The following is an 11,547-nucleotide window of genomic DNA, read 5'->3' on the forward strand; positions in this document are numbered from 1 at the left end:
TTTTTAAAAAGAAGAGATTTAACCCTAGTCTTCTTTTGAAACTCCCAAATCCTCCATATCCCAGCATGCATTGCGGTTATTTCCAATGACTTTTGAACCCTGGATAAAAACAAGCCGATCAGCTGATGGACAAAAAAAAAAAAAAGCAACAACATCGACAGGGGTCCGTCTGCCCGACACGGAACAGCTCAGCTAGCTAACTTTCTCCACAACGTCATCTTTATGTGGCAGCCGGCGGGCGTTTGACGGTGTACGTGTCCAGCTTTAGAGCGCGTTGAGCCGGCAGTTCAGTTTAGTTTCAGCCGACGTCCGTCGGGCTCTCCCAGCGCGAGCTCAGTCAGTCAGGTTGTGTGTTTGTTTGTTTTGTTTCTTCAACAGTGTCAAGTGTGTCTCTTCGTGTCAGTGATAAGATAAAACTATATTTATCGCAGTTTTTTTTTTTAAACGTATATTCATTTTTTTGGTATAAATTATAACCAGCGTATTGGGCTGCTTTTAAATAAATAGCAGCTTTTGCATCGGCAGCTGCACCATAACCAAAACAAGCCAAGGAAAGAGAGAGAGAGAGAGAGAGAGAGAGAGAGATGCTGATGTAATAGCGAGCAAACTGTTGTGCCAAAACATTCAGTGGTTACACGCGTGGACAAGTGTGTCTGTCAGTTACAGAAAGCAGCAATAAGGTCCCCAGTTGAGCATTCAAGTACTTTTTTGACAGTTTTATTTAGCTTCTTTTGTGTGTGTGTGTGTGTGTGTGAGGAGAATTTGAACAACAACAAGGTTAACGTTGCATCACTTCTAGTCAAAGACATTTTTCCTCATCCGCGCCCTATATTTATCTTCTGCCGCATCGCTGTTGCAATCCAAGTCACTCTTCGGTGTCAAGACCCCGAGATGAGTGGTCCCGGTCCGGCTGCAGATAAAGGGACCGACGCGGTCCTGGGCTGTCAGGAGAACTACGCCTGCGGGGGTTCCGACGAGGCCGCGTTTGAATGCGACGAATGCGGCAGCTTGCAGTGCGCCCGCTGCGAGCTGGAGCTCCATCGCCAGGAGCGGATGAGGAACCACGACCGGGTCCGGATCGCGCCGGGCCACGTCCCGTTCTGTGACTCGTGCAAAGGCGGCGACAGCAGCTGCCCCGTCAACGGCGGGCGGCTCAGGGCGCTGGTGCGCTGCCAAGGTTGCAAGATCAACCTGTGCTTGGACTGCCAGAAACGCACCCACAGCGGGGTCAACAAGAGGAAGCACCCTCTGACCCCGTACCCGCCAGCCAAAGCCCCCCAGGGCGACAACGCCGGTCAGTCACAGATGGAGATCCTGAAAGCGGAGCTGGAGAAGGTGTGCAGCTTCCTTCTGGTGGACGAGAGGGAGGAGATGCAGGTAAAACACTCGTCCTGCACGTTGCAATCAAAGCACCTTGTTAATGGGATGGTGTGACAATGGGGCTGATCTCCTTTTGGGTTCTCAGGTGAAGGATGAGGAGGACTTTGTGGGCAGACTGGGCTGCAGGTCAGACGAGCTCCTCAAAGTGGTCTCCATCTTTGGGAACACCGGGGAGGGCAAGTCCCACAGCCTGAACCATACGTTTTCCTTGGACGAGAAGTGTTCAAGACCTCACCCACCCAAGAGTCCTGCACCGTGGGTGTGTGGGCGGCCATGGACCCTGTGCACCGGGTGGTGGTCATTGACACGGAGGGACTGCTTGGGGCTGGTATGGTGCAAACAATGGAACCGCTTAATATTGTGTAATAACCAGAGGTAGAGGGGGGGGGGGGGGGGGGGGGGGGGGGGGGGGGGGGGGGGGGGGGGGGGGGGGGGGGGGGGGGGGGGGGGGGGGGCTGCTTTTCTCAATTAACACACATTCTTACCCCTCCTGTGTTTTTTTTTTTTTTTTTCACATCGTCAGGAGCAAACCAGGGTCAGCGAACACGCCTGCTCCTCAAGGTCCTGGCTATCTGTGACGTGGTGATCTACCGAACCCACGCCGACCGTCTCCACGACGACCTCTTCAAGTTCCTCGGCGACGCGTCCGACGCCTACCTGAAACATTTCACCAGGGAGCTAAAAGCGACGACCACCCGCTGCGGTCTAGACGTCCCGTTGTCCACTCTGGGCCCTGCCGTGATCATCTTCCACGAGACCGTGCACACCAAGCTACTCGGAACCGGTGCGTCGGCCACTCTTTTTAAAAAAATGTTTATTTGTTGGACTGTGCTTTGTGGGAATTTATAGAACAAGACTGACGTAAGAATCCTTTTGTTCTCTCTCTCTCCGTCTGTCTGTCTCCATCTCCAGACAAACCGTCCGAATCGGCAGAGCGTCTTCTCCAGGAGCGTTTCAGGAAGCTGGGTCTGTTTCCAGAAGCCTTCAGCTCCATCCATTACCGCGGAACTCGCACCTACAACCCTCCGACGGACTTCAGCGGTCTGCTGCGCAGCCTGGAGCAGCAGCTGGACAACAACACCACCCGATCGCCGCGCTCCGCAAGCGTCATCTACAAGGCTCTGCAGGTACCGCCGCTTGATTTTGATTGAATGTGATACACTCGTATGGCGCAGAAAGAACAGGTTTTGCTCGTGCGCGCCACAAACGTGTCGATTGTGCCTTGGTCTCCTCCCGGCTCCTTCCTTCAGGCCCTGAGCGAGCGCTTCAGCGGGGAGATTTCCGATGAGCACATGGCGGGCAACTCATTCTTTCCCGATGAGTACTTCACCTGCTCCAGCCTCTGCCTCAGCTGTGGGTACGTGTCCCCACCGCACGCCGCAAACCTCTGCAGTTCGTTCACAGAAGTGTAGAAACCGTGTGGATCTGTTATTGACAACATTTTAAACTTGAAGAGTGCACTTAGTAGAGTGCGGATCTCCGGCCCGGCGTGTCTGCAACGACCGCTGCTCTATTGTTGGATTGAATGATCACAGCCCATAATTGTCTAATTGCCCTTCTAGACACCAAAACACACTTTATTCAAACTGAGAAACAAGCAGCGGCGTATGCAGGCGAGTCGTAGAAGACATTCTATTACAGTACGAAAACGAAATTAACCTCACCAAGCTGTCCGCCCCGCTTAACTGGTGTTAATGGCAGTATAAAACCGGCAAATAAAAACCCATATAAGATAAAATATAATGCAGAATGCAAGATGAGCCGTGGACACACCATTGCATGGTCCTCCTGATGGAGATAATAATAAGACAACTATTAAATGAATAAGTAATGCAAATCATGATTAAAAAAAAAAAAAATGTTAGGTCAACTTTTATCCGCCCTTGATTAATTCTGCCCTTTGTCTCTGACTTTCAGTTCAGGCTGTAAGAGAAGCATGAATCACCTAAAGGAAGGACTCGACCACGAAGCCAAGCAGCGCTGCCGCTACTCCGCACAGTACGACAACCGCATCTACACTTGCAAGGCAAGCAGAAACCTGTGTGTGTGTGTGTGTGTGTGTGTACCTTCGTAACGAGGTTCTGAGTGTCTGTGCTGAACTTCTCAGGCCTGCTATGAGGGAGGGAAGGAGGTCATCGTGGTCCCCAAAACGACAGCCTCGTCTGACTCGCCGTGGTTTGGCTTGGCCATCTACGCCTGGTCCGGGTGAGTCCAGCTGCCGCACGGCCTTTTGGAGGATGATGGGAAATAATGTGTGTGTGTGTGTGTGATCAACCCACTAGTTCACCTGTAGCCATTTGGCCCCCTCGCATAACAACAAAAAACACGCAAAGACGGATGTGTTGTGGCTCTGCCGTACACACCGAGAGGCACCAGAGTCCCTCCCCTTCGTACTGCACCTGAGCCATTTCTTTTGTTGTCGTCTTTCTTCAGGTACGTAATCGAGTGCCCCAACTGTGCAGTGATCTACAGAAGCAGGCAGTACTGGTACGGAAACCAGGACCCGGTGGAAACAGTGGTCAGAACAGAGATCCAGCACATCTGGCCCGGGGTAAGTCCGCAGTGGAACAGCCCAAATGAGATTCTGCAGAAACTAATTAAACAAACGAAGGAATGAAGGTTGTCACATCCACTGCGAGCTGAAGACACTAAAAAAAAACAATCCTGTAATTATGTACCGCACACAACAGAAAGTCTGTCGGCTACTGTTTTCATTTTAATCTCGAACGTTGTTCCCCTCGTCTTCTTTTCAGTCCGACGGCTTTTTGAAAGACAACAACAACGCGGCCCAGAGGTTGCTGGACGGAGTGAAATACATTTCTCAGTCGGTGTCTGAACTCAGCGTCAAGCCTGCCAAAGCAGTCACTTCCTGGCTCACCGACCAGATCGCGCCGACCTACTGGAAGCCCAACTCCCTCATCCTGGTGCGTGACTAAAACTTGAAAACAAACACTGTGAGGGGGAAACCATATGTACATGCAACGTTTGACACGTCATCCCCGTGCGTTGCAGAAATGCCAAAAATGTGGGGAAGAGTTCCAACCCAACGACACCAAGCACCACTGTCGGGCCTGTGGAGAGGGCTTCTGCGAGTCCTGCTCCTCAAAAACCCGGCCGGTCCCAGAGAGGGGCTGGGGGCTCGCACCGGTCCGAGTCTGCGACGCGTGCTTCCACAACAGGGGAATCCCGACCGGTAAATCCCTTCTTTAATGTTCGACGTGATGTCACTGAACAGGATTCTCGTCAGTGTGTGTGTGTGTGAGCGCCTGGTTTTTAATGTGTGTGTGCGTCCCCTGTTGCAGAGCTGCTGGACGCGGCCTTGGAGGAGGAGGCAGGCACCCTGATAGCCAGGAAGGTCGGGGAGGTGGTCCAGAACACTCTAGGGGCCGTAGTCGGTGCCATCGACATCCCTCTCGGTGAGCGTGACAAACAATGCAGATGATCGTTTCCAACGTTTTTTTTAAAATTTATTAACAAACAAAACCGCCGCTTCTTCTCGTCCCGCGTCCAGGCCTGGTGAAGGACGCCGCTCGGCCGGCCTACTGGGTCCCGGATCAGGACATCCACTCCTGCAGCGAGTGCCAGAGGGAGTTCTCCCCGCGCCTCTCCATCCACCACTGCCGCGCCTGTGGCCAGGGAGTGTGCGACGAATGCTCCCAGGAGCGCCGCGCCGTGCCCTCCCGCGGGTGGGACCACCCGGTGAGGGTCTGCAACGGCTGCCACCAGAAACCCGGGGAGCTCTAGCAGGACCGGGAGTAGGGGGGGGGGGGGGGGGGGGGGGGGGGGGGGGCTCTTGCGACAACTGGAATTATCAAACATCTTTTGACACGTGGCTGAAACGCGTCGGTTCCCCTTTTTCCGTCTCTTTCGTGGCGTTTCCCCCCCGGCCGCCACCAGACTCTCTGTGGCAGGTTGGACTCCCTTCTGTTGTCTTTCCAACGATGTCCGTCCCCTGACACTATTTCACTTTTATTATGCCTATATATTTTTACACTGTGAAGAATATCAGAGTGAGACTTGAATATCAGGGCTGGAGGCGAGATCAAAGAACGTGATGGCATCTCATGAAAGGGAGTATTGTACAATTGAGTTCAGGTAAATGTCCGTGTACCTCCTTTTTGATCCTTTTTAAAATGTGTATTGATGCACATGAACTCCTTTTGACAATCCCTCCTCAGTGCGACACACTAGTACTATTAGCATCTTTTTTTGTAGTCCGGGGGGGGGGGGGGGTGCTACACGTGTGCACCGTTTCATAATAGAAGTATACTGACTGTATTCAAGGGTAGCACTTTTTACTCTTAAGAATGTTTCTTGTGCAAAAGCCCCGGATGGAGCGTTCGGGGTCGGTTAGAGAGGAAAAACCTGAAAGATTATCCACAATTGTTTCTGATCCTCATTCGAGTGGATCTCCAGTAGTTTTTCTCTGCTTCAGCCTTTTCCCTTTTCCTTTGGCTTCAGGAGGATTAGAACTTGGGAAGCCATCGATGTACTGTAGCGCCGAGACGCATTCCATCCTATGTAACGACTTAGTATTAACTTCTTACATAATCCCTCAACGCTTTGTGGTCGGTTGGGCAGCGGATAACAGAACAGCCTTAATGACGCTGTCCACATGGTTTAAATTTGACACGTTAGAAAAATATATGGAGGGGGGGGGGGGAAATAAAGTTTACTTTCATAGGGAAGTTTTTTTTTTTTTTAAATGTCCAGTTTGTTTTTAAAACGGTAAAACGATGAAGAAAATCTACAAATCTGAACGCATTGGGATACAAATGCAACAGGAACTTTCTTTTTTTTTTTTTAAAAAGGACTGACCGGCTCACTTGAAGCCATCTTTGAGGCTGGCCCCTCAAACCGGGACTAAAGAGTCTTTTACTCGTCCGACTCAGGCCGTGTAACCAGTGAGCCACAAATACAAACAACGACAGTTATGCTTTTGACTGAACGCCAAGGCGTTGTTAAACTGTATTTTATTTTTATTTTTTTTTCCTTCTTCTTCAAATGACTGGGAGAGTTGGCATGGTTACTATGGCAACAAATAAGCTGAAATAACACTTACCTGAATCGGTGCACTATCGTCATCGTTCACATTTCAGAGATGTTCAATGAATATGTACGTCACAAATCAATACCGTTTATGATCATGTATGCTCATACAGTATGTATTAAACTGCAGAAACTCAGTCTGTGTATGTGTCATTTAGGAGCAAATACAAAAGTAGTAGACGCGTGTTTACTGCTTTAACATTTTTTTTCATTGAACAGCAATTAGAAAATGTGTTGATTTACAGTATTATCACTTTTCAGATCAGAGACATCCTAAATCACTTTAAAAATCAAAGTCAATCATGTCGTAAGTAAGAGCACTTTTTGCGTAAAGATTAGAGAAATCTTAACTCCAGTACTTGCGTGCACTCGAGTATGTGGCACTTCGATTTCCTTTTGGCACAAACAAGTGGAACAAGTCAAAGAACAACATTCCCCTGAGACTTCAATGTTACTCTTCTGAGGTCAAAGTTCAGCGCGGCCTTTGTGGAAATTAACAACATACCGGCCAAACCCTTTCAATTATAAAATACCTATATGAAATATAACTCCATCCATAAATTTGGCAAACAAAAACACGGGTGTTTTAGGAAATGATAAGTGAGATGAGGAATAATTCTCAGTCTTTTCCTAAAGGCCGGCCCGGCTGCTCTCCTCCTTCCTGGTAGTCGGTGTTGTACGGGAAGTAGTAAAGGTCGTGCTTGACGGCCATGAGCAGGCCCGGCAGCCCCCTGCAGCCGCCCAGCTTGGAGGAGAAGACCACGCTGGGGATCAGGTCGTTCGCGGCCGGATGGGGGGATGGGATAGTCCTCAGTAGTTGGCCATCTTTTAGACTCCATAATCTCGTGTAGCAATCCTGACCGACTGGGGGGGGGACAGAGGAGGAGGAGTTGCAAAATGAGTGTTTGGTTTGTTTTTCCATCAGAGTTGGAAAGCCAGACCTTAAGTCGGTTAATCAGTGAACGTTGTGGAAGCTAAATAGTTGTTTTTCAGTGTGTAGCACGGCGTGTCCTCTCCTACCTGCCAACAGAAGCCCCTCGGGCTCATTGACTTGGATGGGAAGGTAGGCATGCTCATTGTGGTGCCCTTTGTACTCCTGTACTGGCTTTGTCACTCGCACATCCCACAGCTTAATCTGCACGCGAATGAAGAAAAACAGAGTTATGGCAATAATAAAATCCATGTGGGTTAATATATCTCTTAATAATTTAATAAATTAGCCCCGACTCGTGTGACCCACTCTTTAAAAAATAAATAAAATAAGTTTTCAAGCAAATAAAGCTGACCTGGCCCAGCATGTCAGCGGCAAGCAGGTAGTTCTCATCCTGGAGGACGCGCACGGAGGTGATGGCCGACTCTTGATGGAAGCGACTCACCTTCCAGCTTTGGTCCCTGCGGCCACGCTGCCGCAGGTCAATGCTGAAGATCTCTCCCGATCGGCAGCCGTTAAACAGCACGGGGACCTGGGCAAACAAGGAGCTAGTTCAGCTTTCTGGGCCGCTCTTTTCCTTCTCACATCGTCACGCGTGAACTCAAACGTGCTCATCGCTGTGAGACGCCGCAGACGACTCACCCGGAGGGCGAACTGCTGAGCCAAGACGTCGCTGCTGGTGCTGTACGTCTGCGTTCGACCCGTCTCTGCATCTTTCACTATCACCCTACGGGACAGGCCTGCCAGCACAAATGCGAAGACACATAATATCTTAAGATATGGAAATTGGTGAAGAGCAAACTTATTATTTTTTTTAAATATCATCAATCTAATAATCCACTAGGTTACTCTGTATTCCAAAGCAAGCAAGCTGTAGCTTTTTTTCTACCCAAATAAATGGAGAATAATATAATGTTACGGTAATTTGATTATGAATATCATATTTGATCTTTGATGATGATGATGATGGATGCACAGACCAGTGCTGAAGGTCTTGTCAAACTGTGGGTTGAGGCACCAAGCACAAGACCAGGCGGAGGATATCTTAAAGCTACACAGCATCCCGGGCTGGTCTGAGGAGAGAGAGGAGAAATGTTATAACGCGTTGGTAAACAAACAATGCCAACGTGAAAGTGTCTTTTTTTCAGTCTGCAGCCATATGAGTACTTTACAAATTCAGGATTTATTAAACAACATGATTATTATTTTTAAATTAAAAAAGCCTCATGTCAAAATCAGACACAAGGAACCGTGATCTACCATCTATAATTAAATCTGGCAGGCTACTGGTCTTAAATATTGTGAGGAGATTCTTTTCAGTACAACCTGGGTTGGAGTTGCTGAAGAGGGAAGCAGGAAGTAAACTGACGCAGCCGGGGGTGTCTGCTGCTCCAACCAGACACAGCCTGACAGTCCGCTCCGTCAAGGGACATACGGGCAGCACTTGACTCTTAACTTTATATCGTCTTTAAGACATGCATGCGGACTAAAGCTCACTACTAAAAGCTGAAGGATACAGGACGTGGGAGTCTGGGTAGTTGACCGAGGCCCAGCAGATGGAATTCACCTGAAAACACATCGAGATAAAAACTTTGAGCTTATCTAAATAGAATTTGAAAGAAAAAGCTTTCCTTAAAATGTAAGGGAGGAATATGGGTGCATTGAAGAACACGCCCACCTTGCGGTTTGTGAAGTAGAGGTTGTCGCACATTTCCACAGACAAAGATCCCCGGCTGCTGCTGCTGAAGTTCATGATGCCGTACTTGCAGCCTCCGTGTGAGACGTCATTGACGGTGAACACTCGCTCGCATGCAGAGTCCCCCTTAAAAAAGGGTGGGGTGGTTAAAAAAAAGCGTTTATACAGTGCATCTACTACGACTGCATAATTGCATTGGGCCACGCAGCGTGTTTTTGAGTGTCTGTTCTCACCACTATGAGTCTAAAGTTGTCAGTGTTGGGGTTGCTGTTGTCCGTGCTCTGGATCTCCAGCTTGTGGCGTCTCATCCCGCTGACCTTCACCTCGTGGACCAGCCTGGACACGCACGGAAACCACGTAAACACCAACTATGAACCGACTGCAGACCAGAAATCATTAACGCGCCTCCTCTCCCACGAGTCAGTTAACATAACTGAAATTGTCAGCGCGACACATGCGGTTTCGCATTGGCATGTTTTGTTTTCCGGACTATTTTCAGACCCCCGTCAAAATTGATTTGCATCATTGGGAGTGGCCCGGCAACGCTCCAAAGAAAACTCACTCTGCGCATGCAGAACTGATTATCATTAAGAGTTACTGTGTTTTCCCCCGGGGGGTGGGGGTGGGGGGGGTTGTTTTCTGGAACGCATTACAGCAATATGGATAGGACTCGAGGAGGACAGCTCCCTGCATGCGCACACAGCGGCGGGACGCAGTACCTGCAATAGGAGTTCTCAGGTAACATGCCGAGGTGTCTTTTCTGCAGCAGTAGCAAAGTGTTCAGTCCTGTTCGCGGTGCTTTCTGTGAAGAAGATTAAAACCCAAAAAGCCTGCGGTGAGCGACGAAGTACAAACCGAAGCTTCGAGCACAACAGGCTTTTTTGAAATTACCCCACCCTGTCGCAACAAAAACTCACTTTTCTTGGCTTTTCATCCTCTGCGAGCATCTTGTTCCTCTCTTTCTCTCTTTCCTTCTCCCGCAACTGCTCTTTGGTCAGCGGGTTACAGTTGTTGTGTCCGGGCAACAGGCGGAAGTAACGGTTTTTCTCCGGGTCAAAGTAGAAACCGGGCAGCTCTGGAAACACAGAACCGGGGCGGTCGAATTAAGCACGGACACTTTTTTGGTTTTCTTCTTCTTCTTCTTCTTGCTATTAAAAAGTTATACGTCGGATTGTGTTGTTTTGCAGACGTCACAACAATGTACGACAAGGAATTTATGTTTCTGATGAAGACTTCATGTGGCCACCAAGGTACTGACAGCTCACTGTCACTGTACACACTGCTTGTTGAGTGTCAATGCTTGTTGACTTGAACACCAAGAGAACTTATGGAGTGTGTGTGTGTGTGTGTGTGTGTGGGGGGGGGGGGGGGTCGTCTGGTACTGACCTGGCGCTGCACTGCTGGCCTGGGAGGAAGACGAGGAGGATGAAGATGAAGATGAAGATGAAGACGAAGAGGCGGACTGGTTTTCAGATCTCCTCTGCGGTGCTCTTAATGGTGGCCACGCGTTATTACGTCCAGAGCTGTGAACACAACACCACTCTTACTGACGTCACGAACAAACTCGCGTGTGCTTCGCAACCATTGACAAAGAGGCACACGTCCCATTTCTTTCTTCTTTTTTTTAAAAACTAAACTTCAACGTTTCCTTCTTACGTACCCTTGTTCGTCCTGAGTTGACCATTGCCGGTTGCCTCGGTGCCATCCGCGGCGTTGACCGGCGCCTCGTCGCCTGTGCGGTCGCTGTCCCTCTCGCCAGTTCCACTTCTTCATCCCCGTCCTCTCGTAAAGGGGGGGTCCCTCGCGCCACGTTACCTTCGTTCACTTTTTAACGCTTTTTGTGCGGCAGCATGTTGACTTGTTCGCTAAGTTAGCAAGTCGTTAGCGCGTTTGAGCTAATGCCTACTACACATCTCCCTCGACACTTTTATTGCAATGCCGCCCTTTAAACATCAAGACAGCTTTAATGTATTAATAAACACTCTTTCTGTTCAATACAAACGGGCTTTATTTTCGTATCAAACTGTTTTTTTTCTTTTTCTTTACAGTTGTTTCTTTTTTACAACCTCATGAGCTAAGAGCTGAGTTCCTGCCATGTTGTCCCGCCTCCAAACGTCATTCATTGGCTGGTTGCTAACAATAGTGCCTGACGTCGCGGGCGCTCATTGGTTGTTTTCTTTTGCGAACGTTTCAGGCAATAATGTAGGAATTTGTTTTATTTTTTTATGATTTTGGGGGACACTTTAAAAGTACTGGCACAACAATCTGTGCTCTACAAACTCTCTAAAACCGCCACCTAATTATAATGAACACAAACATAAATACTTATTGTCCACACAGCCGTCCAAAACCCCCAAAACCAAACCAAAACTACAGAAACCCTCACGACAGAGCTCAGGATATTTGATTGTCTTATTAGCAAATTGTGACGTTTCCTCCTTTCAAATAAAGACAAATGTATTTTATTCCATGAAATTATTACCCGACTACT

The 11,547-nt window shown here is 48.9% G+C and overlaps 2 protein-coding genes across 2 annotated transcripts; one reads left to right on the forward strand and one right to left on the reverse strand.

Moving 5' to 3' along the window:
* Nucleotides 1-36: 36 nt before the first annotated feature.
* Nucleotides 37-5,135, forward strand: zfyve1 (zinc finger, FYVE domain containing 1). Its single transcript, XM_034526973.1, is given in 13 exon segments — nucleotides 37-1,377; nucleotides 1,466-1,577; nucleotides 1,580-1,708; nucleotides 1,904-2,164; nucleotides 2,293-2,507; nucleotides 2,631-2,737; nucleotides 3,298-3,406; nucleotides 3,488-3,585; nucleotides 3,814-3,931; nucleotides 4,134-4,304; nucleotides 4,393-4,573; nucleotides 4,683-4,796; nucleotides 4,892-5,135. Coding segments are annotated over 13 exon segments (2,334 nt in total). The 5' UTR covers nucleotides 37-891; the 3' UTR covers nucleotides 5,125-5,135.
* Nucleotides 5,136-6,615: 1,480 nt separating this feature from the next.
* wdr21 (WD repeat domain 21) lies at nucleotides 6,616-11,186 on the reverse strand. Its single transcript, XM_034526974.1, has 13 exons — nucleotides 10,717-11,186; nucleotides 10,443-10,579; nucleotides 9,974-10,131; nucleotides 9,776-9,858; nucleotides 9,290-9,392; nucleotides 9,039-9,182; nucleotides 8,878-8,927; nucleotides 8,687-8,766; nucleotides 8,341-8,433; nucleotides 8,003-8,100; nucleotides 7,716-7,892; nucleotides 7,450-7,564; nucleotides 6,616-7,293 (listed from the first exon to the last, which is right to left on the reverse strand). The coding sequence occupies exons 1-13, from the start codon at nucleotides 10,827-10,829 to the stop codon at nucleotides 7,049-7,051; spliced, it is 1,596 nt and encodes a 531-aa protein (XP_034382865.1). The 5' UTR covers nucleotides 10,830-11,186; the 3' UTR covers nucleotides 6,616-7,048.
* Nucleotides 11,187-11,547: the final 361 nt, after the last annotated feature.

This window comes from Cyclopterus lumpus, chromosome 24 (assembly GCF_009769545.1).
Source record: "Cyclopterus lumpus isolate fCycLum1 chromosome 24, fCycLum1.pri, whole genome shotgun sequence".
Classification (NCBI taxonomy): Eukaryota; Metazoa; Chordata; class Actinopteri; order Perciformes; family Cyclopteridae; genus Cyclopterus; species Cyclopterus lumpus.

Coding starts and splice junctions, on each gene's coding strand:
- wdr21 (XM_034526974.1), bottom strand. CDS start 10,829: ATGAAGAAGTGGAACTGGCGAGAGGGACAGCGACCGCACAGGCGACGA. Junction 8,767..8,877: donor TACCCAGACTCCCACGTCCT/GTATCCTTCAGC, acceptor GCGGACTGTCAG/GCTGTGTCTGGTTGGAGCAG. Junction 7,294..7,449: donor CGAGGGGCTTCTGTTGGCAG/GTAGGAGAGGAC, acceptor TCCCCCCCCCAG/TCGGTCAGGATTGCTACACG.